This window comes from Mirounga leonina, unplaced genomic scaffold (assembly GCF_011800145.1).
Source record: "Mirounga leonina isolate KUSES-001 unplaced genomic scaffold, KU_Mleo_1.0 Mir_125, whole genome shotgun sequence".
In the NCBI taxonomy this organism is placed as follows: domain Eukaryota; kingdom Metazoa; phylum Chordata; class Mammalia; order Carnivora; family Phocidae; genus Mirounga; species Mirounga leonina.
Genome location: NW_023270305.1, coordinates 27,237,417 through 27,263,358, shown reverse-complemented (window position 1 = coordinate 27,263,358; position 25,942 = coordinate 27,237,417). Strand labels below are relative to the sequence as shown.

The following is a 25,942-nucleotide window of genomic DNA, read 5'->3' as shown; positions in this document are numbered from 1 at the left end:
AGAATTTTACCAAAATTGTATTTCAATTGTTGTACCTCAAGATTGAGTCCATACCACCTTCTTTGTCCCTTCTATGACAGCCCAGGGGCAGAAAAACGTCCAATTCGTATTTATTACTTTATGTAGTAAGACATATTTTTGACAGTATTTAAAGGTTGCAAACTGTTTTCCAAAGAGCAATTAAAACATTTAATTTGTAAGCTCTCTACTTATGCTAACACTTCCCACACACATTGTTCTTTTGTCTGAGAACAATATTTTGAATACCTGAAAAACTTTGATTTGTCCCTACCCTCTCTCCACGCCCACCTTAAATATTATGGTGTTACATTTAGTTATAAAAAAACAGTTTTGCGGGGCACCTGGGTGGCTCAGTCATTAAGCGTCTGCCTTCGGCTCAGGTCATGGTCCCAGGGTCCTGGGATTGAGCCCTGCATCAGGCTCCCTGCTCAGCGGGAAGCCTGCTTCTCCCTCTCCCACTCCCCCTGCTTGTGTTCCCTCTCTTGCTGTCTCTCTCTCTGTCAAATAAATAAATAAAATCTTAAAAACAACAACAACAATAGTTTTGCTTGCTTTTAAGTTATCCTGTACTATACTTCTGTTTCCAAGGAGTATCTAGCCATTGAAATGACATTCATCAACATAAAAGATTATTGCTCATATACCTCTGTAGTTGGGCTGGGAGATAACTTCTCTTCCTCCGATTGGGTGGGCATTTTCAGGCCTCCATATTTTTTCCAATAGAGCCAACAGGTTGCACACAATCTACACTGCATATTAGGTGGGCCCCAAGAATACCACTGATGAGATTGTGTAGCTAAAGATAGAGGAAAAATATGGAAAAACAAAGAATGCTATGTAATTTGTAACATCAATACACATACCATTAAATATTTTTAAAATATTCCAAAGTCATCTTTAGTTTACAATGTTACTTTTCTTTCCCCAGTTCACCAAACATAAAAGTCTAATACATGCACGTATTTTTCAAGATTCAGAATTCATTAAACCATTTATTTCTATATACATATCGAGTACTTGTGACTCCTGTTAAAAGAAGCTAATAGATGGAAGTATCCTATATAATAAACTGTGCTATTACTGAGGGAGTTTCGTTAATTAAAAATACCCTCTATTGTGTACATTTCTGGAAATAAGTTATCAGAAAGGTATTATTATTGTTAGATTAGTGTTTAAGGTCTAAGTCTAGGTCACCAAATCGATCGTTCAGAAACTACCTCAGAGTTTAAGGTGCTCAGAGAGGCCCCACTGATTAAGGCAGGAATCTGTCAGAAATAGATAACTGTTTTCCATTTCCTTATTTTAACAAATGAACAAAACAATCATTTTAATATGTCTCCCTTTAAAAACACAATCCCTTTCAAGACTATTTAAGTCCAGGGACGCCTGGGTGGCTCAGTCATTAAGCGTCTGCCTTCAGCTCAGGTCATGATCCCGGGGTCCTGGGATCGAGCCCTGCATCGCGCTCCCTGCTCGGAGGGAAGCCTGCGTCTCCCTCACGCACTCCCCCTGCTTGTGCTTGCTCTCTCGCTGTGTCTCTCTCTGTCAAATAAATAAAATCTTAAAAAAAAAAAAGACTATTTAAATCTAGATCCAGTGATCATATGCAGCCAAGATCACAGAATGCTTAGGACCTAATAACCTGGCTGATATATCACTTAGCTAAACAGTGCAAGCCACTGCCAGATTTGTTCTGCAGTTTGAATTACTGCCATATAACATTTAAAGTATTCCCACAATGGATCTGAAGTTTAAGAAAGGAAACACTGGCACTGAAACATTAAGTTAACGAGGTACATAAAAATTATAATTCTCTACATTTGCCTTGGAATACTCTTCCCCCTGATTTGTAAGTTACCTTCGTCAGGTCAAAATGTTCAAACAGTACATTAAGGTGTCAACTAACACTTCACAAGCCAATGTCAGAAAGAGAAAATATACTGACCATTATAATCAAACTGTGTCTTAGTTTATTGAGAATAATATTGTGCACCCATCATGTGTTATTTCTAGTGGACTCCTTGCAAACAGCAGCCCAAAACCTTTCCTCATAATTTAGAAACAATAAGTCAAATAAGTTGATTTTTTTAAACACAAATTTTAAGAATCCTAAATATTAGGCTCCTATTTTTGATTCTGAATATAAAATTTCACTCATATTTAAATGTACATCTTTACCCAAGTTAACCATGACATGGCATTTTAATATTTGTCAAGCAACATCTTTCCCCTTACATAATTAACTCAAATGCAATTAAAAAGTGACAGGGCGCCTGGGTGGCAGAGTCAGTTGAGCGTCTGACTCTTGATTTTGGCTCAGGTCATGATTCAGAGTCATGAGACTGAGCCCTGCATCAGGCTATGGAGTCTGCTTGAGATTCTCTCTCTCCATCTCCCTATGCCTAGCCCCTCTGTGTGCTCTCTCTCTAAAATATATAAAATCTTTTTTTTAAATAAAGAAAATCTTTAAAAAAGTGACAAAAAGAAAACACCAAATTCTATAAAGATAAATCTTACATGCATGTTATGAGATACATCTTATGATATTATTTAATGAGTCTAAAATAAATATAAAATAAAAATCACTCATTTGTCATGCACACATAAAAATGACAGAATAATTATTTAAAAGGATATGTGAGACTACATATGAGTGTAAAAGGGGTAAGTCAAAAATAAGACAGATTAAGCCACCACTTGTCTGTAGGATTCTTTTTATTTTCATTTAAATACAAATAAACTTCAATATCTAAGAGTTTCCAATTCAAAGACACTCATGCAATACACATACAATTATGTATATGTACATATATTTCCCTTTGTGCTTCCATGGTGCAGAAAAATGGTTAGAAATGTACCATTTCTATGAAGTCAGCAATTTGCCTGGATCATACTTTCCTTGGTTTCAGGTAAGAAAATTATATGACCGTTTTTTATTTTTATTTATTTACTTTTAGAGAGAGTGAGCGGGGGAGGGGTAGAGGGTAAGAGAGCGTCTTAAGCTGACTCCACACCCAACATGGGGCTTGATCTCATGACCCTGAGATCATGACCCGAGCCGAAATCAAGTCAGATGCTTAACCGACTGAGTCACCCAGGCGTCCCTATGTTACCTAGTTTTAAAAGTCTTTTCTAGGGGTGCCTGGCTTCAGTTGGTAGAGCATGCAGCTCTTGATCTTGGGGTTGTGAGTTTAAGCCCCACAATGGGTACACAGATTACTTAAAAAAAATAAAAATTAAATTAAAAAAAAAAAAGGGCTTTTCTAACACTGTAGCTTGGTGTGAAGTAGAGCAGAGGCCACATTGCCCCTCGTTTCCGTGCCCTTAGGGCAGTAAGCTACAGCTATCCCTCCAAAGGGCTGATGAGAGAAAAAACTGGGCACCAAGTAAACTTTCAATAAATACTAGTTTCCTTCCCTCTCTCACCCCAAGCCACTTTGATTGTAAGGAAACATAGATTATAATGTCATTGATATCCATGAACAGATTATGTTGTTTGAGATTTTAAATAAGTATAAAAATACCAAAAGTGTGGGGCGCCTGGCTGGCTCAGTCAGTAGAGCATGCGACTCTTCATCTCAGGGTTGTCTGAGTTAGAACCCCACACTGGTGTAGAGATTACTTAAAAAAAAAAAGAAAAAGTGTGGGGGGGGGAAGCTAAGAGAGACAATAAAATAGCAAGAATTTTTTTTTAAAAAGTGTATTGGGGCACCTGGGTGGCTCAGCTGGTTAAATATCCGACTCTTAATTTTGGTTCAGGTCATGATCACAGGGTGGTGAAATTGAGTCCCACATCGGGCTCTGTGCTGGGCGTGGAGTCTGCTTAAGATTCTCCCCCTCCTGGGCGCCTGGGTGGCTCAGTTGGTTAAGCGACTGCCTTCGGCTCAGGTCATGATCCTGGAGTCCCGGGATCGAGTCCCACATCGGGCTCCCTGCTCAGCAGAGGGTCTGCTTCTCCCTCTGCCCTCTTCCCTCTTGTGCTCTCTGTCTCTCACTCTCTCTAATAAATAAATAAAATCTTAAAAAAAAAGATTCTCCCCCTCCCTCCCCCTCTGCTGTTCCCCCCCGACCCCGTGCGCATATGTGCTTGCTTTCTCTCTCTCAAATAAATAAATAAAATATATATTTTTTAAAAGTCTATCAATTACTTCATCTCACCAAACCAATCTAACATCCAGGTCAAATAAGCTGTAATACTGCCCATGTCTGCTAGGATTTTGACATGAACAGATACTGATAAATATACCGGGGGCCTGAAAGCAAAGGCAAACATAGAACAGCATCTCCCAAACCAGTGCGCTCTGACAGAACCAGGTCTGAGGATTATAAGTAGCCCTTCATCCGTACACAGGTCTTCCTGGCAGAACTTTTTGGAGCCTCTGTCAAAGTATACTAAGAAACTCCAAAATAGGATTTGGTATATTCCGTGGAACCATGGTTTGCACAAAGCTAGCAACAACTCTGAACGCAGCTTAGCAAACACTGCAGTGGGATACTCAACAGAGGACCCTGCAGAAGCAAAGCAGAGGAAACCCAGGACCAAAATTCAGTGTCCAGGCCGAAGGGAAGGGTGGGCATCCACTCACACCGTCCTGCTCTCTGAGAGGTGCGCCTCAGGTACCTCGAGAGGGCTGCTCAACACCTCCCACCCCGCAGTGGGAGCACAGGGCCACGCACAGGGCCACGCACTGCATCCCAGGCCCCGAAGGAGAGGAGAAAGCCGCCTTACCATACAACTTACCATAACAGCTCTCACAGGCTCGCCCTACAAGGGGATTCTGTGGCTGGAATGTGGTCCCCACGGCTCCATTCACAGCACCAGGTTTGCCATTGCTGGCAGATATTTGGTTGGGATTTGGTTTGCTGCTTTCAATGAAATATAAAGTGAGGTGATAAAAACGACCCGTATAACAAGGCAAAAGTCTATCTCTCTGTTGCTTTATCTTAACTACATATAAACATCTGAATGTTTGGTAAAGAAGAAATAAGCTGGTAAACGTAAGGGATTAAAATGAACTCAAACCATTCATCTGTACAAAACAAGGGTATGTAAAAACCAATCTCTTATGCCTGATATGCACAAAGTAAAGACAGCCATTATTAGCTCTCCTCCACCCGAACCCAATTTCCTTAGAACACCCTCTGCGGCTTTTTGAAAGACACAAGCTCCTAAGCTCTATTACTTACCATGAATTCTCCTGAGAATAAAAAATACTTTGGGGGGATCAAACAATTAAGTTAAAGCGGCGTGCTGTGTTTAGGAGAGCCACCGCGCCATTCCTGCCGCTGGTGTGGGAGCTGCTGACAGGGCGCGGGCTCCTGAGGGAACTGCACAAAAGCCACGTGCTCAACAAAGACACTGTGGATGTCAACAGAGCGTATCTCTAGAATCTAAGTTGGCATTTCAGGGGATTTAACCGTTTATGATAATGATTTCCACGACGTCTGAATTTTTATGAGAAAGATTACACGGCACTTGACATTAGAAAAGCCAACCAATGTATTTTGAGGTTTTTAAGAAAACATTTTTAGGAGGATGAGAAGGAGACATCTATCAAGTGTTTATATGCAAATTTCCCAGAGGCCATAATTCCTTAGAAACAGGTAGCCTAGAGTACCTTGGTACTTACTTGGTGCAAACATGGCTCACTTTTCCCCACATGGGGTAAGCTAACTCCCCTGCTTATAAAGCCATGCCCTAGAATACTACACAGGTGCACATGACATGTTCTCAAATAAACTCAGAATTTATTAAACATATATTTATTCAGTGCCTGACCTCAAGGAGCTTTCATTCTAGAGGAGCTTTCACGTCTATTTGCTAGACAGAAAACAAGCAAAATAAACTAGTCAACCATTTGTTAGCAATGAATGCTGAATGACTGAATGCAGACTATACTCTAACTCCCCACAGCTACTGAGGTAATGAGAGTTCACAACTATCAAGACACTTGGAGTCTCAGCACAGAGTTGGCTCAGGAGCTTCCTCTTTGCCGTTTCCTGTTTCTTCAATTCCATTTACCAGTGAAAGCCTAATGTGTAAACTTGGCCTGACGGCAAATTAAGATTTCTTTCTGGCATTGTTACTGCAACTCTTAGGTGACACCTCACCACCACCCCCAGGAGAAATCATTTAACCTCTGTGTGCAGTGAGGTCCCCACTTTGTAAGAGGACTATTATTTACCCTTCTAACCTGTGCCAGCAATGTATCTTGAAGACAAATCTTTTTTTTTTTTTTAAAGATTTTATTTATTTATTTGACAGAGAGAGAGCACAAGTAGGCAGAGTGGCAGGAAGAGAGAGAGGGAGAAGCAGGCTTCCCGCTGAGCAGGGAGCCGGACGTGGGGCTCGATCCCAGGACCCCCGGATCATGACCTGAGCCAAAGGCAGCCGCTCAACCGACTGAGCCACCCAGGCGCCCCGACAAATCATTTTTTAAAACACATTTTACACAAGACAGAATGTGTTTATTTTCTTATAGTTTGCAGATGAAAATGTACGTGATTAAAAGTGGTGACTTATAGGGCGCCTGGGTGGCTCAGTCGTTAAGCGTCTGCCTTCGGCTCGGGTCATGATCCCAGGGGTCCTGGGACTGAGCCCCACATCGGGCTCCCTGCTCAGCGGGAAGCCTGCTTCTCCCTCTCCCACTCCCCCTGCTTGTGTTCCTGCTCTCGCTATCTCTGTCTCTGTCAAATAAATAAATAAAATCTTAAAAAAAAAAAAAGTGGTGACTTATAATGACTAAGATTTCCAAAGGTATGTAATAAATATTTCTGATTTTTAAGAATCTACTAGATATAGATAGGAAGGATGGCCCCCTTAAATCAAGTGACTGACTGAATCTCAGAAGGCTTCCCTCAAAATATGAAAATTTCTGACATTTTACCCAGGGCTAAATATATGTGTTGAAAAAGAGCTAATACAAATTTACAGGTGAGCTGCCTGAAAAAAGAAAGAGAGCAAATACAACCTAAGTTGTTCAATTGAATTTTGCATGTTATTTGACTGAATAAACCACTGATCGTAATTATAATAATCATAAAAGGAAAACAAGTGTGCAAAGACTCAATGAATGCAGACATGTGAATCACTTAAAATCCATTTTGCAAATCTAAGTACCTACAGATTAATTCTCAGGTGACAAATGATTTCAATGTGACCATTTGAATAAACTCTTACTCTAAGACAAACATACAAAAAAAATTTTTAAAGCTGGGGGCGCCTGGGTGGCTCAGTCGGTTAAGCAACTGCCTTCGGCTCAGGTCATGATCCTGGAGTCCCGGGATCGAGTCCCGCATCGGGCTCCCTGCTCGGCGGAGAGTCTGCTTCTCCCTCTGACCCTCCTCCCTCTCATGCTCTCTGTCTCTCATTCTCTCTCTCTCAAATAAATAAATAAAATCTTTAAAAAAATGATTAAAAAAAATAATAAAATAAATAAAATAAAATAAAGAGCTGAATAAAACCAAAGATTAGTTTTATAGGGTGGTTAGGAAATTGATATGTTTGTTACCCAAGACATCATACAAGTTAAGAAAAACACACTCAAGGGGCGCCTGGGTGGCTCAGTCGGTTGAGCGACTGCCTTCAGCTCAGGTCATGATCCTGGAGTCCCGGGATCGAGTCCCGCATCGGGCTCCCTGCTCGGCAGGGAGCCTGCTTCTCCCTCTGACCCTTCCCCCTCTCATGTGCTCTCTCTCTCTCATTCTCTCTGTCTCAAATAAATAAATAAAATCTTTAAAAAAAAAAAATTTTTAAAGCTGCATTGTATGAAACTGTCCTTTTAGCTAATGCCCAAACCTCTCCCCCCTCATCTGTATTCCAGATTCTACCCCTACTGCCCTCTTCTCGAGAATTTTGTACATTTGATTCTCTTTCCTGGACCCTCTTCATTATCATGCAAACATATTTCTCCTACTTAAAAAACTCTACTATTCTTTTCCAACCTACCCCTCAAAGTGAAGAACTCCTTCGACTGACCTTTCCAGCCACTTCTGTTGAGAGTTGCCCATTTTGACTCTCTGCAGTTCCTTGGCTTGCATGCAGTCCTCGACCACTACATTAAAGATGACCAAGGAATGACCTACTGCCATGTTGCTAAATTCTCAGGCTATTTTTCATCAACATCTGACATGATTAATTAATCTCTTCCGCTCCTTCAAACACACTCCTCTCTCAGCTTTTGTGATAACGCACTCACCTTGCTATCCTACGTTTTCTGATACATAAATCCTGGATTTCCTCAACATTGGCCCAAGACCCTTTTCTTCTTACTGCTCCTCCTAAGAAAGCTCATCCATGGTTTCAAACACAGTTTTATATGCTGATGAAGCTCCAATTTGTATCTCTAGAGCAAAACTTTCCCCTGAACTTAAGATCAATACATCCGACATCAGATTCAACACCTCTTTTTGGATAGAGCAAATTCAAAATGACCTAGCCTGCTTCTCTGCCAGTTTCTTAGCTTGGTGAAGGGCACAACAATCCACCTAGCTGTGCTGGCCAGAAATCTGGGACTCTAGCTTGACATCTCCCCTCTCCCCTCCATACACGTTAATCACCTCCACGTGGTGTCCCATTTCCAGGGCCACAACTCCACGTCAAGCTACCATCACCTTTCTTCTCCAAGAACTTCATAACTGGGTCTCCTTACATCCACTATTACTCCTCTTCCCCAAACCATTTTCTAAAATAGAGCCAGTGATCTTAAAGCACCAATTTGATCATGACACTTCCTTGTTTAAAATCCATTTCCACTGTTCATCAGATGGGTACACTCCTGGCCCTTGCCTACCATACCAGCCTCCCGCAGCTCACCGCTCTCTTGACACCAGCTACACTGCCTTTGTCTCAGCTCCTTAACTACTGTTCTGCCCCTTCCGATCTCAGGATCCCCTTGGCCTGGAAAGCCTCCATCACCTGGTTAATTCCTCTTCCTCCTCCAGAGTTCACTCAGACTCACTTCCACAAGGAATCTTTCCTGACAGCATCAACTGAGTCTGGTTTTCTGTACAGATTCTCATAAAAACTATTCTGTTCTTCCCCATCATAGTACTTGTCACACTGGGTGACTGTTTCGCATCTGTCTCCCCCACGCTAGAATGTAGTCTGTCTTCTTAACCTTACTACCTCTAGTACTGAACAGAGTGCTCTGCATATAGGAGACTGCTGGGCTCCAACAAATGACAGCATAAAATAATTCTTAACCTATTATTTGTTTCAAAATACTTGATTTCAGAGTTAATTGTGAAATTCTTCAAAGGACTCAGATTCTTATCCAACTCAAGGTAACTTCATACCTTCCATTTATGTAGAAGATTTATGTAACTTTTACATCTTTCACTTAGATCAGGCTGGCATCGTAAATATTTTCAGCTCTGTGGATATTACAATTTCTGTCACAACCTCTGAATGCTGCCATCGAAGCATGAAAGCACACATAAATAATACATAAATGAATGAGAATGGCTGTGTTCCAATGACACTTTATTTACAAAAATAGGCAGCAGGTCAGATTTGGCCTGCAGACTAGTTTGCTGGTCTTTGACTTAGATCAAGACTCCAATGAAGTCAATGCAAAACATAACAGAAACAATTCTCTGGGTTACTAGGTGAAAACTGGTTAGATGTACTTTCCCTTGGATGTGACAGCACTACAATGCCCAAGAAAGCTGCTGTGCTTGCTTCTAAAAACCTGACTTATGGGGCGCCTGGGTGGCTCAGTTGGTTAAGCGACTGCCTTCGGCTCGGGTCATGATCCTGGAGTCCCGGGATCGAGTCCCATGTCGGGCTCCCTGCTCAGCGGGGGGTCTGCTTCCCCCTCTGCCCTCTTCCCTCTCGTGCTCTCTGTCTCTCATTCTCTCTCTCTCAAATAAATAAATAAAATCTTTAAAAAAATAAAAAATAAATAAAAGTAAATAAATAAATAAAAACCTGACTTACGAATCGCCACACTGTTTTCTTTGGGGAGTTGCTCTTCTATAAATTACTCAAATAAAATATAAAATGTTCTAAAATACTGGAAACCACTGCAGGAGGGACATTACAGCTCTGAATAAAAATTATGAATCCTGTAAATTACATGTTATCTGCCTTGAGATAAAAAAATTATTTAAAAATATCGCAATTGATTATCTACAAGGCCTCCTATATATAAATGTATTACTATATCAAAGTTCAGTGAACAAAAGCCTGGGTATAAAACAACTGTACTGAGTGACAAAAATCCTGGAGAAGCACACAGAACTTTGTAGCAATTTCACGTTAATCCCCACAGAACCTAGTATTGCACTATACACACGGTACTCAATAAACTAAGTTTTCTTGAACAAATGAACGATCTCAAAAGGCCTCAAAAAAGATTATAATTCATTTAAAATGTAGCAAATGAAAAGCAAACTGGCATCCATTTCGATATGACGATTTCTAAGCTCCCCCAAATAATGATGACAGAATACCAGACATGTGAAACAACTGATACCTATTCATTATTTATCCAACATTTACAAAGTATGGTTCTTCTTACTCTCTTTAACCATTCTGCCAAGCAAACAATGTCAAATCTGCAACCAAATAAACAACCTCAAAAGGGCAACGTGCACCACACCTCCCAAATCCATTCCATAACACAGAAGTTTCAAAAGCTGCTAGCTTTCTGAAACACATTTGCTTCAAATAATAGAGTCTCAGAGGTTAGTTTTCTGATGCTTTCCCTGCAGCTTTGATAAAAGGATACCACGTGGCATTTTTCCTCTCATCCTTTTGTCTACTTGGGGTTTCTCCCACCAGCCATTTTTCTTTCTAAAAAAAAATCACTGTAGTGGTATAATGGAAGCAAGTCTCGTGCTTTGTAGTGTCAGAAAATAAGATACACAACAAAATTCAAATCTGGCTGAAACTGACCAAAATGACATATTTTGTTTTCATAGAATTCATACTATGACAAATATTTTAAAAGATTTCTGTTACTTACTAAGTTGGGATATACACTTGTTTCAGTTTACTCTCGGCTTCTGCTGCTTTTAGACGTTTCTAATTCAAAAGATAGATAAAATATTTTACATACATTGCCTAATAATTATTACCACTTCACTGTCTTAAAAAACTCATAAGAAAATGAAATATTAAAACATCATTCAAAAACTGCCATTTTTAACAAAGGCCTTTCTTTCATGTACATATTCTCAAACTCTGTTCATTTGTAAGACAATTCACTAGATTCTGAGGTACAGAACTGCAAGTATTAATACCATTTTAGACCTAGATTTTAAAAAGAAAGCAGTGAATAAGTCCATTTTCTACTGCTCCACCAGTGAATAAACAGGACTTAGAAATAACCATTTTTATTTTGCAAATTTAGTTTCTACTTTCTTTTTTGCCCTTCTGGAACATACACACACACACACACACACACACACTCCTTGCTTTAAAAAATATTTTTATCAGAAATGATGAGTTTCCAAGGTCCATGAGAAAGAAAGAGATAACTCCCCTAAGTACAATTAAGTAAGTATTTACCCTCAAGTGTTAAGAGATATGCAATAAACTTTAAAGCCTAGCTTAACTCACATCAGATTTCAGGAGCCAATTAGGAGCCAAATGTAGGAAAAGGAATGGGGAAAAGATTACCTAATCATATCCAGAAACTGACCAACACAGTAAATGAATACAAACAAGGAAGTAAAACAATATATGGTAGATATCTGAAAAGAAGACAAACCAGAATATAAGGCAGTCATCCACATTCTCAATGAGGAGAAAACAAAACATTTAAGAGGACAACTTAAAACTTTTAGAGGGGTGCCTAGGTGGCTCAGTCGGTTAAGCGTCTGCGTTTGGCTCGGGTCATGATCCCGGGGTCCTGGGATCGAGTCCCACATTGGGCTCCTTGCTCAGTGGGAGCCTACTGCTCCCTCTCCCTCTGCTCGTGCATGTGGCTCTTGCTCTCACTTGCTCACTCTCTCACTCAAATAAAGAAAATCTTTAAAGAAAAAAAAAAACTTTTAGAGACAGAGTTGAAATATTTGGAAATAATTTTATCCAAAAACTACTTTTCGACCACCCATAATGCCATTATTTCCACCATCTTTAGGGACTTTTTTGGCCTTGAAAAACACAAGTTTCCAGAGTACATGGTCTTCACTTCTATGTTGTTTGAAATAAGCACTTTTGAATTCTACATGATGTTGACACCAGAAACTTTTCAATAAGCCATGGGTATGTGTTCACTATTCATGATCTCGACAACTCACTATGGTCATTTTAAAACTGATCCTTGGAGCGCCTGGGTGTCTCAGTTGGTTGAGTGCCCGACTCTTGGTTTCGGCTGACGTTGTGATCTCAGGGTAGTGAGATCGAGCCCCAAGTCGGGCTCTGTGCGGGGCGTGGAGCCTGCTTGGGATACTCTCTCTCCCTCTGCCGCCCAACCCCCCCCGCAACTTTCTCTCTCAAATAAATAAATAAATCTTTAAAAAAAATAAAAAAAATAGAAGTGACCCTTAAAATGTATTTTTATGGCACCCAACACTTGCCACTGTATGATCACATAACTTAGGGAAACTCATGTCTGTGTTAAATATATTTGCTCCTTTCTTTACCAGCTCTAAACTGTGACTAGAAGAATATAAAAACAAGTATTGACTGAAGTCACTAAGGAAGAAGTACCTTTCCCCAAAAGTAATAGTACTCAAATTAAGTAAGTGAGAGAATTATCTCAAGCTGGAACATTTAGGAAGGACTCAAAATTAAAGGATTCCCTGCTTTTAGAAATATCTCTGGAGAAAAATTTATGTACAGTACCAAAACATCGAATTAGTAATACTAACTACTACAGTTAAGGTCAAAGACTTAGAGGATATATATATGACACAAATGTCATCTAAGGAGGTTTCAGAAGATCTTTCAAAATATCTCAAACTGTATGGTTGATGGCATTGGTCTAAATTTCTAATAATCCATAAAAATAACCTGTTCACATCTTAGGTCATTCCACTCGACTACACTCACAAAGAGATGAAGCACCGAGCACCTGCAAGGAAAATAATACCTCTCTAGTAGTATCTTTCCCTGTCGTCTTTCCAAAATATTTATCATAATGACTTCTGAAGTAAAGAAAATATTAGGACTAAAATCTTAATATCTTAAGGACATGAAATCATATAGTTTAAAATAGTACAGAAAAGATAAAGCAAATTTAAAATTAAGTATATTGCTAAGAAATATTAAGATATGAACAGAAAGCTCACTTTAATGCAATTGTATTGGTTGCAATATGAAGAAAATTACCTGTTGCACGTATCTGTCAGTAGTTTTCCACATGTAATAATATTCAATGATGCTAGTCAATGATTTCCAAGGGAGCTGAAAAAATATTTAATATGATAATGGAAAACAAGCTACTGTAGAAACTGCTTTCTTTTTAAAATCACTTTTTAAAAATAATGAGGCAAATATCCACATGGAAGATTCATTCCAGGAGAAGTGTTTGAGAAAACTAAAATTAATTCTTAGCAAAGGATACCCCAAACAAGTTATATTCAGTCAGAGACTCTAATACAACACATTCCATTTCTCACCTCCCATTTTATTAAAGATTATAAACATTATGACTGATAATATTTCATGACCTATTCAGGAAAGTTATTCCTGGGCTGCAGGTGGGATTGAAGTACAATTTTTAGAAATGATATTTAAATAGATTTAGCCTAAGTTACTTCACACTTCCAAAGATGCAGCTACACCTGGTTGTCATTTGGTCTCTGGCATAAAGGTTCTCATCTCTATAAAAACTGCTTTATTTTGACCTATTTTGTAAATAAAATAAAAACCTAAATCTCGGGCGCCTGGGTGGCTCAGTTGGTTAAGCGACTGCCTTTGGCTCAGGTCATGATCCTGGAGTCCTGGGATCGAGTCCCACATCGGGCTCCCTGCTCGGCAGGGAGTCTGCTTCTCCCTCTGACCCTCCCCCCTCTCATGTGCTCTCTCTCATTCTCTCTCTCTCAAATAAATAAATAAAATCTTTAAAACAAACAAACAAACAAAAAAAAACCCTAAATCTCTGGGAGACTATGTAGCTGAGTGTGGCTTGTATTTGAGAAATAGGAAGCTTACCTTTGCTATTTTCCTGTAATGACTCAAAACTGGCCAAATGAGCTCCTACTAACGAGACCCTCTGTAAAGGGAAATCTGTCAGTCGTCCGAAATGTAAATCGGAACAGATCAAACCTTCAAACAAATGATGTGATAGTCACAATCTTTAGCTGTCGTGCCAGATGTTACGGATAGGTGACTCAGTGCTCTCTCCGACTCCTAGCTAGCTTGCCCTAATGCACCATGGGGATCGGGGAGTCACAACAGTACTTCCCACACCACCCTGCAGCAAGGGGTCTGCTTGAAACCCACGGGTACAATATCCACACCATTCTTATCACTTCCACGTTTCACTCACCTGTTTGCTCTGAAGAGAAAACAGATGGAGTTTTGAGAAAGGACATTATTTTCAGCTTAACAGGGTGGCAACTGCAACAGCAGTTACAAATGTGGCCTCCTTAAAGGACCAAATTGCACAGCCCCTGGTGTCTGCATTGCAGCTAAGGCAAATACCGTTTTCCACGACCCAACGGGCAATCTAACGGAGTTGAAAGTGCCTGAGGGATGGTGTAAGGAGCCCCCCGCAAGACCTCACAGGGGAAGACCTCAGAGGATAGTCATGGGCACAGTCCCCCAGGGCTTCAAGCAAGCTAAGACCTCTTCGTCCCCCCACTAGTCTTCTTCGGAGAAACAGCCCCTGGCGTGCAATTACCTGGAAGGCTGAGAAAAGGAAACCAGGTGACTATGGAACCTGAGCTTCATCATCAGCCAGATTTTATCTAAGCCATAAAGTCCTACTCAGCTGTGCTCAGAACACCGCGCTCTCAAGAAGTACACGTCTTGAAAGTACAAGTAACACATCCCAGTGTGTCTACTGTTGCAGTATCATTTCTCCCTCAACCCTCACGGCTTCATAGGAGTTCCCTAGGACATGGCAAGTGAGGAGGAAAAAATCTGAATGTGGCTGATGGCTTTGCATGATATACTGGCACTGACCAGAATTCTACTGCGGCAGCATCTCAGCCCCAAGCAGGAGTGGCTCTGAAGTACAGTGAAGAAGGGAGATCCTTTGGAAGCGCAGGACATTAGGCACCATCGGGTTTTCTACTTTGAGCTGAAGGAAAGCTGGCCAGAGGTACTCATCCATACCCACTCGCTGAGAGTGGTTATTTACCTGTCACAGTGATCGGGGACTTGAAAGGAGTCAGATTAGAAGGCTGGTAACAATGAGGCTTAGGAAAGAGGTTTGTGGGACGGATACCTCTGGATGGGACCAAGTGTGAGGATATTTGTGTCTCCATGCTTATCAAAGGCTCCCTCTGGAGAGGAGGTTCTCATTAATATCAGGAGGACAAGATGATCTCCTCTAGGGCTTTCAGCCAGCCTCCTTCCCTAGGCAGAACAATGACTGCTCAAAGGACACATAAACAAAATGGACACAGAGGCAGGCAGACAGAGATTACACATGGGTACCACCACATGGATGTCCTCTCACCAAATCTGATCTGATTACTCCAGGTGTCCAATCTGCAAGGAACAGAGTACACTGGGCTTCCAACATGGCACCATTCCTGGTAACATGTCAGTTACATTAGACTCTCAGCATCCTGGAATGAACAGACATCTTGTTCTTGTTGAATGGACAATTATTCTAAATATGACTAGCCTTTTCTGCCTATAATGCATTGACCAGCAATACCAACCACAGACTTATGAATGACTTGTCCTCACAGAACACTGCTTCTAACCCAGGGCTCAGAACCCTTAGGAATAAAGGTTTGGGTCACCCGACCAGGTTAAGAACACTGGTCATCTAAGGGACTAAGGGGAGAACAGTGGAGGAATTTGATTTTGAATGCCAGTGAAGACCTCAGGATGAGTTTCAGAAACAGGGAAAAGAAGACTAAAGAAGCTATATTTCCTTCCTTGCTTGGTATAATGGTTTTCCTTCAGCAGCCCAATTCCCTTTCTATTTTTATATAAGGTCTGTCAGGTATTTTTACCTTTATAATTGAATGCAGAAGTTACAAGCAATAAAGACAGGGTTGTGACTAAAACCAGAGTAGGAATAAACCAGAGAAGGATGCTGTGACATTAAATTTGAGGAAAAGATACATTTTCTAATGATTCAGGGATAATTACAATTGTTTAAAAGTTGATATATGGAAAGGAAGCATGTATGGAAGGCAAGGATGATGCTGAGTTACCAAAGAGGTGGGTGATGACAGATCCTATATACCCACTTCCAATCCACTTCTAGCTTACCTTCCTAAAAGCTCTAAACTACATTTTCCCCAGATACCCTGGACCAAGGATGCAGACATATGGGCCACGTTTAGGCAAGCTGACAAGATGACATCCAGATAGAGAAGTGAGCAACGTAAGGATGAGGCTGCATGCAGGGAGAATGAACTGTTTGGCAAGACTGATGGTTGAGGGGCACCTGGGTGGCTCAGTCAGTTGAATGTCCGACTCTTGATCTCAGGGTCCTGGGATCAAGCCCTGCATCGGGTTCCGTACTCAGTGGGGAGTCTGCTTGAGTATTCTCTCCCTCTCCCTCTGCCCTGCCCCCTGCTCTCTTTCTCTCTCTCTCTTAAAATAAATAAATAAATCTTAAAAAAAAAAAAAAAAGGAATGATGGTTGAAATATCATGTTCTTCTGGGGCATCCGTGTTGACCTTTCTGCCATCCACGCTTAACATCACGGATGCCAAGCAGCAGAGGGCATGGGTATTTCCACTGTTCCTGGAAGTGTAGTGTCCCACCTTGGTTCTCTAGTCTTCCCAGAGATTCTGTGAGAACTTACTATCCTATATTCATTTCTGATTAAATTAGATATAGTGAATTTCGTACTTAGCAACTAAGAACCCTGACTAATATAACCAATACATTTACTCTTTATACTAAACTGGGTGAGGCTGAGTTTCTCTTATCCATAATCAAAAGCACTCTAGCTTGTACAAAGGTAGGAAATGTTCAAAGAATAACCCTAGACATATGGCATTTATTTTTCTTTTGTTTTATTTATTTAAGTAATCTCCACATCCAACGTGGGGCTCGAACTCATGACCCTGAGATCAGGAGTTGCACGCTCTTCTGATTGAGCCAGCCAGGCGCCCCAATGTGTGGCGTTTATTGACAGAATCAAGTTGGAGCAGAAATCAAGCAAGACTGGTGGTAGAGGCAATATATGTAGTAGAGTTTCTGCTAGGATGTTGCCATTGCAGGGTTGGTTGGTTAGTTCTTGACTTCACAAGTCTTGGCTGTGAGGCATGTAAACTTGGAACCTGGCCTGCCTGGAGGTTCTGTTAGCCCGTAACACACCCTGTAATCAATCTCTCTCTCCTTAAACTAGCTCACTCAAATGGATTCTGTTGTTTCCAATTATGGCTTTCCAACTTCCTTCAAGTTCACTTTCCTATCCTGGAAGGCTAGAATGGAAATACTGTATTTCTGAGGCTCCCTTGTGATTTATTTCTTCCAAACAGATGTAGAAGACCTACATTCAGAAGCGCATTAAGCAGGACAGAGGGAATGGTGCACAGGTTATCTGTTCAGCTGCAGCAGAGCTAAGAGGCACAAAATTGTTCTAGAGCTATCAGCTCCACCAGAGGATCCCAAGACCATGTTTAAAGTAGTTTAGTCTTGGAACAGAGGTTAACCCAGCAGCTTCCCTCTTCCCGGGTGGGGCAGAGGTAGGAACTCCCCTGCTGGACCATTCCTGTGGAACATTCTGAGGTCCATCCTGGAGCCTACGTCTCCAACCCTATCAATTATCCAAAATTACATAATAAATATATAATATTTATAACTATAAAAAGTAATTATCCAAAATGAAATCCAATTCTGTTTAAAATAGCTTATATAATTTTGTTATCTGCAATTGAAGCTTAAGTGATAAAACAGCTAGGAAATATCCTCTGCTGAAAGGAGTTTCTATAGCAAGAGACCTAAATGCATAAGGAACACAGACTTTACTATTCTGCACTTTGAATTTATCAGGTTCCTTTGCATATTTCAGGTCCTGCTTCTCCTTAGGATATAAAATCCATAAAAGAATGTCATTCCCACCCTAAAAATGAGAAGGAAAAAAAAAAACCCAGATAATCTACAAAACCACACCAATTCTTGAGCCCATCACAGAGCTAAAGTTACAAGACAATCAACTGAACTGAACTCCAAAGTCACTGAGTAAAGACTAGACTCAAACTATTTTTACTTTGGAAAAGCACAAAACAAAACAAAACAAAAACAAAAAGAGAGAGAGAGATAACAAATTAAAACAAAGAAGAAAACAGTCAAAAATTTACCAAATTATTAAAGGTCAACAGTGAGCTAGGGCAACTGTTTAGCATCTATGGGAGCTCTAGACACCAGGGCAATCCATCCATGTTTGCCATAGATCTCCAACAGGTGTTCATCAGAAAGAACTGGCCCAGAGCAGGAAACCTAAGAAAGCCCCTGCTGGTGGTGATGGAATTCGAATCTACACTAAGAAATGAAGAGGGGCAGGGCTCCTGGGTGGCTCAGTTGGTTAAGCGACTGCCTTCGGCTCAGGTCATGATCCTGGAGTCCTTGGATCGAGTCCCGCATCGGGCTCAGGGAACCTGCTTCTCCCTCTGACCCTCCCCCCTCTCATGTGCGCTCTCTCTCTCTCTCATTGTCTCTGTCTCAAATAAATAAAATCTTAAAAAAAAAAAAAAAAAAAGAAATGAAGAGGGGCAGAAATGGTAACATTTTTTTTTTTAAAGATTTTATTTTTATTTATTTGAGAGAGAGAGAATGAGAGACAGAGAGCATGAGAGGGAGGAGGGTCAGAGGGAGAAGCAGACTCCCTGCCGAGCAGGGAGCCCAATGCGGGACTCGATCCCGGGACTCCAGGATCATGACCTGAGCCGAAGGCAGTCGCCTAACCAACTGAGCCACCCAGGCGCCCTGAAATGGTAACATTTTTAAAAATAAATAACAATACATAAGTAAATATGGGGAAAAAAGATATTTTTAAAAATCTCTTTAAAAAGATCACTGATTGTCTAAAGGAAAAAAACAGTAATAATTCACTGTGAGATTTAGAACATAGGCAGAAGTAAAATGTATGACAAAAAAAGTGCAAGAAGGGGAAGGAGGAACTAGAAGTGTATTATCACATGGTTCGTTCTTTCTCTCTCTCTCATTCTTTAAGTAAGCGCTACGCCCAACATGGAGTTTGAACTCATGACCCAGAGATCAAGAGTCACATGCTCTGCCAACTGAGTCAGCCAGGTGCCACGGTCACATGGTTCTTATAATCTATGTGATCTAAGTGGATTTGACTGAAGGTAGATTGTACAACATTAAAGATGCATATTGTAGGGCGCCTGGGTGGTTCAGTTGATTAAGCGACTGCCTTCGGCTCAGGCCATGATCCTGGAGTCCCTGGATCGGTCCCGCATCGGACTCCCTGCTCGGCAGGGAGTCTGCTTCTCCCTCTAACCCTCCTCCCTCTCATGCTCTCTGTCTCTCGTTCTCTCTCTCTCAAATAAATAAATAAAATCTTTAAAAAAAAAAAAAAAAGATGCATATTGTAAACCACCGAACAAATAAAAGTTTAATTAGTAAGCCACTAGTAGAGATAAAACTGGAATAAAAAAATAATTAAAGGGGCACCTCGGTGGCTCAGTTGGTTAAGCGTCCAACTCTTGGTTTCGGCTCAGGTTGTGATCTCAGGGTCGTGAGATCGAACCCCCCATCTGGCTCCGCACTCAGCATGGAGTCTTCTTTTTTTTAAAGATTTTACTTATGTATTTGACAGAGAAAGACACAGTGAGAGAGGGAACACAAGCAGGGGGACTGGGAGAGGGAGAAGCAGGCTTCCCGCGGAGCAGGGAGCCCGATGCGGGGCCCGATCCCAGGATCCTGGGATCATGACCTGAGCCAAAGGCAGATACTTAATGACTGAGCCACCCAGGCGCCCAGCATGGAGTCTTCTTGGGATTCTCTGCCTCTCTCTCTCTTCCTCTGCCCCTCCCCCTACTCTCTCTCTAAAGTAAAATAAAATCTTTTTAGCTAATTAAATAATTTTGAAAAGGGGGAAAGAACAGAATAGGACAAATGGAAAATTAATGGTAACATGATTGGTTTTAAACCAAAAATTACATTACTGATAATGATATTAAAGGTAAATGGTCGGGGCGCCTGGGTGGCTCAGTCGTTAAGCATCTGCCTTCGGCTCAGGTCATGATCCCAGGGTCCTGGGATCGAGCCCCGCAACGGGCTCCCTGCTCCGCGGAAAGCCTGCTTCTCCCTCTCCCACTCCCCCTGCTTGTGTTCCCTCTCTCGCTGTGTCTCTCTCTGTCAAATAAATAAATTAAAAAAAATCTTAAAAAAAAAAAAAGGTAAATGGTCTAACAATTCAATAAAAGGTAGAGATTGTTGGACTGGTTTTTAACAAAAGATCCAACTATATTCAGTCTACAAAAGCCTACTCTGGATATAAATAAGATACAAATGAAGGGATGGAAACAAGATATATCATGTAATCAATAAAATAAAACTGGAGTGGTTATATTAATAGGAGAAAAAGTAGACTTCACCACAAGAAATATTACCATAAAGAGGCATGATGTAAAGATAAAAGGGTCAATTCATTAGTAGAAGATAACAATGCTCAATGTATGTACCCAGTAAGACAGATTCAACATAATTAAAGCAAAAACCTATTATAACTGAAAAAGAAAAACAGAAAAATTCACAATCATAGCTAGAAACTTTTAATACTGCTCTCTCAACAATAGAACAGGTAGAAAGAAAATCAGTAAGGCTCCAGAAGACTTGAATAACACCATCAATAAATTTGACCCAATAGCATTTATAGTACATTCCACCAAATAGCAAAATATCTCTTCTTTTCAAGAGCACATGGAACATTCACCATAATGGAACATATACTATGATCAGAATCAATCACATGTCAAAAATGTACAATTTTGATTTTTTTTACAAAGTATGTTTTCTGATCACAACAGAATTAAACTAGACTTCAGTAACAAAAATATATGGGGAAAAAAATCACAAATATGTGGAACTTACCTCTCAATCATCCATGAGTCAAAAAATGAAAATACTTTGAAGGAACAAAAATGAAAACACAACTTATCAAAATGTGGAGAGAGGCCCTGGACGACAGGACCTGCTGAGGTTGAGACAGGAATACTGAAGAAGCCCTCCCACATTCCAGGCCTCACAACAAGCACAGGTAAGAATCTGAAGTCTGTGGATGTTCAGATCACCTCCTATTCACCCCTTCATGGAGGGAGGGACCCGCCCCTCAAAACAGTATCAGGTGGCCAGATGGACAACACACAACACTGAAGACAAAAGAGAAGAGACTGACAGTGGTTTATTGGTCACAGCTACTCACAGCCCAGGGGAAGACGACACCCTGTAGGGCCACAGTGAGTCACTAGGCTGTGAAAGTGAGGTTTTGTGTAACAAGAGGGTGAGGTATGCCCTGGTTCTGAAGAGGGTTCCCATGGGAGGATGTGACTGGCTTCTCTGAGTAATTCTGTGGGCTAGCAGGGAAGTGAAACCCAAAAGGCTGAAGGAGGGAGATGCCAGAACTAGGCAGATGGGGAGCCTTTCCCGCTGGCGGGGGGCGGGGGGTGGGGGGCATATCTGGCAAGAGCAGTGGAACTCACAGTTAAGTTTTTGGGGCCCAGTGAGGCTCAAAGATGTCAAGGCAGTACATGAAATGTCAGGCCTTCCAATACAGTGGGTACCCTGAAGGTAAACAGAACAACAACCAAATCCAAACCTGGCCCACCTACAGATTAGATTAATATATTAAAGGATCTTTTTTTTTTTTTTAAAGATTTTATTCATATATTTGACAGAGAGAGACACAGCGAGAGAGGGAACACAAGCAGGGGGAATGGGAGAGGGAGAAGCAGGCTTCCCGCGGAGCAGGGAGCCCGATACGGGGCTCGATCCCAGGACCCTGGGATCATGACCTGAGCCGAAGGCAGACGCGTAACGACTGAGCCACCCAGGCGCGCCTATATTAAAGGATCTTAAAAGGTAAGACAGCACACGTGAATAGATGGGGAATTTAAACAGATTAAAAATATAAAAAATAAAATATAAATGTTAGCAAAATACACTATCATATTTGAATACTTCCTTTAACAAGTTTATCGGTATACTGGACATGGCTAAGAAAAGAATTAGTGTACTGGAAGATAGATCAATATATAAATCATACAAACTAACACACAAACAGCAGATCCTGGCTCTTGGAAACAAAGTAGAATAATTACAAAGAAAAACATACCCAGAAGCACTGTAGTAGTAAAACTGCCAAAAAAACAACAAAATAAAAATAGTAATAATAAAGAGAAAATCTTGAGCACACAGAAACATTTACATACACAGGAACTTCTCATCAGAAACTATGTAAGCCAGAGAGACATCTTTAGAGTACTGAAAAAGAAAAAAATGAGTTCCATAAAGAATTACATTTTTTTTTTTTTAGAGACTTTATTTATTTGACAGAGAGAGACACAGCGAAAGAGGGAACACAAGCAGGGGGAGTGGGAGAGGGAGAAGCAGGCTTCCCCACGGAGCAGGGAGCCCGATGTGGGGCAGGATCCCAGGACCCTGGGATCATGACCTGAGCCAAAGGCAGACGCTTAATGACTGAGCCACCCAGGTGCCCCAAGAATAACATTTTTGTTAAAGAAGACAGTAAGATGATTTTGAGAAAAAGCTAAAATCACCGTCAGCCAAACATATACTACCAACAAATGACATTACAAGGAAGTTTCAACCTTAAGCTTCAACCTTAAAAAGATACTAGGAAAAGACAAAGTACTTAAGCCTAAAGCAAGCTGAAGAAAGGAAATGACACAATAAAGGCAGAAATTGATGAAACAAACAAACAAAAAATCAATCAAACAAAAAAAACTGGTTCTTTGCAAAGATAATACAACTGACAAATTCCTAGCTGGACTGATGAGGAAAAGAGAAAGAAGAGCTAAATTACCAGTATCAGGAATGTGAGAGGGGGCATCACTACAGCACCATCCCAAAGACCTTCAAAGGATAATAGGAGATTATGATCCACTTTATGACAATAAACTAGACAACTCAAGATAAAATGAACAAGGAGAAAGTGGTCAGCAAGACACAGGAGTAGGAGATACCTGTCTTTGTATCTGACAGCTATGGACAAATGAAAATAGCTCTGGGAGGATGGATGTAATAAGAGTCAAGTAAGAAGCTATGGCAACACAGTGGAGCAAAAAACGAAGAACAAGCACATAGAAAGGATCACTGCAGAGGCAGGCTTAGCTGAGACATCTGGAAATGGCTAAGCACGAAAAAAGAAGGGGAAAGGCTATCGGTATAAACCACGTAGTGGGTGCCACTGTGGTCCCCAGTAGCCTGCTGTGCAGAGGAACCCAACAGCCCTCAGGACAGCTTCAGAGTCCCTGCCATGTTCACAGCAGAGGACTCTGCAGCGTTTGTTGGCGTGGACTCCAACAGCCTGCTCTGCAGAGGAAACGGACAGCTTCTGCCACCGAGGTAACCAGCAGCCATTGCTGATACTGACCTCCTAGAGAGGGGCACGCTGCTGCACCCCTCCCAGAAGACACTGCTGCGTCCCCACCCCAGGAACAGGGCTGCCAGCCCCAACCTCCAACCCTGTGCACACCCAGGACCCCAGGACCCCAGCTGCTCCACACGCACCCACACTTCAGACTTGGATTCCACGGCTGCTCCCCATGTGCTCACATCTCCAGCACTGACACTGCTGGCCGGCACACCAGACCCCAGACTGCTGTCATTCTGCAAGCCTCCATGCTCCACACCTGCCTCTGTAGCTGATCCACGCACGCTCATGCCTCATGCTCACTGCCACGGCAAGGGTCCTCCAAAGCCAGGTCCAATGCCAACAGGGATCCCTCTGGCAATGATATATCCCATGGGAGAGAAAGAGATCAGGAGGTCCCCAGCAGCCTTTGCCACCAGAGACCCCAAGGCCTTCACTGCCGCTGCAGATACCTGGAGTGCTGGCTGTTGAAGACCCCTGCAATTTAACTGACACTGACCTCAGCTGATGAAGCTGATGGGCCTTCCCAAGAGCTGGAACCATCATACCCACCCTTCCAACACCCTTGTACCTACTGCAGGTGACAGGTCTCTCCCCACTAAAACCAGTCGGTAAAGTCTGGTAGAGGTGCCTACTCAATCAAATGCACAAACATTAACACAAGGCTATAAGAAATATGAAAAATTAAGGAAACATGACATCACCAAAGAAATACAGTGATTTTCCAGTAACTGACACCAAAGAAATAGAAATCTATGATTTCCTGATAATGATTTCAAAATAAAGGTTTTAAGGAAGCTCAGTGAGCTACAAGAAAATACAGATAGGGCACCTGGGTGGCTCAGTTGGTTAAGCGACTGCCTTCGGCTCAGGTCATGATCCTGGAGTCCCGGGATCGAGTCCCACATCGGGCTCCCTGCTCTGCAGGGAGTCTGCTCCTCCCTCTGACCTTCCCCCCTCTCATGTGCTCTCTGTCTCTCTCATTCTCTCTGTCTCAAATAAATAAATAAAATAAAATCTTTAAAAAAAAAAAAAAAGAAAATACAGATAGAGGGGCGCCTGGATGGCTCAGTCGGTTAAGCATCTGCCTCCAGCTCAGGTCATGTTCCCGTGGTCCTGGGATGGAGCCCCGCATTGGGCTCCTTGCTCCGCGGAAAGCCTGCTTCTCCCTCTCCCTCTGCCTACTTGTGCTCTCTTTCTCTGTCAAATAAATAAATAAATAAAATCTTTAAAAAAAGAAAATACAGATAGAACTGAAATCAGGAGATAAGACTCCAAAATCAGGAAAACAATAAACAAAATAAGCTCAATAGAGAAAGACATCATAAAAACAAAAATTCTAAAGCTAAAAAATACAATGAATTAAATGCAAAATGCAATACAGAACATCAATAACAGACATGACCAAGATGAGAAAAGAATCTGTGAACTCAAAGACACGTCATTAGAAATTATCTGGTTAGAGTGAAAAAAAGGAAGAATCAATGAAAGAGAGTGTATCCAGTTAGCAGACGGAAGGAAGCAACAAAGGTCAGAGGAGAGATAAATGAAGTATAAACTAGAAAAACAATAGAAAAGATCAATGAAACTAAGAGTTGCTCTTCTGGAAAGATAAACAAAATTGACAAACTTTAACTAGGCTAAGAAAAAAAGTGAGAAGACTGAAATAAATAAAATCAGGAATGAAAACTAGAGTAGACATTACAACTCATACTGCAAGAATACAAAAGATCACAAGAGACTACTATGAACAATTATATACCAACAAATTGCATAATCTAGAAAGCATGACTGCCACAGAAAGCTATCTGTGGACTACTCAAATAGAAATTTCCCCCATTTCAAAGAGATTATAAGTTTAATTAAAGAGCGATTCCATAAATACAAAGACAAAAGAAGCACATAATAGTAGATAAGATTATCTAGTATTTAAAATCCAAGTAAGATACCACATTATCATTAAGAGGAGTCAAGGATTGAAAACCTATAAAGCGTACTTTCCTACTCTGCTTGGTACAGGTTGTTTCCATATTAAAGGTCCACATCAAATTCAGGCTCAACAATTAATAAAATAACTAGAAAAATGTAAAAGGTCTAAGGGAGAGCAACAAACCTAAAAAGCAGAGCTCAGAAATATTTAGTGCAAAAGGTCAGAAAAGCTATCCATATTTTAACCTTGGAACTTAGAGCTTCCTGACCTTGGGTCTTATAATTACTTCCCAAAACAAATGTCAATTTCTCCCTCT

The 25,942-nt window shown here is 41.1% G+C and overlaps 1 protein-coding gene across 3 annotated transcripts in view; it reads right to left on the bottom strand.

Annotated features, from left to right (window-relative positions):
* MTA3 (metastasis associated 1 family member 3) overlaps nt 1-25,942 on the bottom strand; it is a 172,419-nt gene that overhangs the window by 29,696 nt on the left and 116,781 nt on the right. For 2 of the 3 annotated variants that reach the window (XM_035000994.1, XM_035000993.1), the window contains exons 10-13: nt 13,304-13,378; nt 10,992-11,050; nt 4,763-4,887; nt 666-817 (exon numbers count right to left, since the gene is read on the bottom strand). In XM_035000994.1, the coding sequence (XP_034856885.1) occupies nt 666-817; nt 4,763-4,887; nt 10,992-11,050; nt 13,304-13,378 (411 nt within the window). The remainder of the gene's footprint in view (nt 1-665; nt 818-4,762; nt 4,888-10,991; nt 11,051-13,303; nt 13,379-25,942) is intronic. The other variant, XM_035000995.1, reaches the window with a different exon arrangement.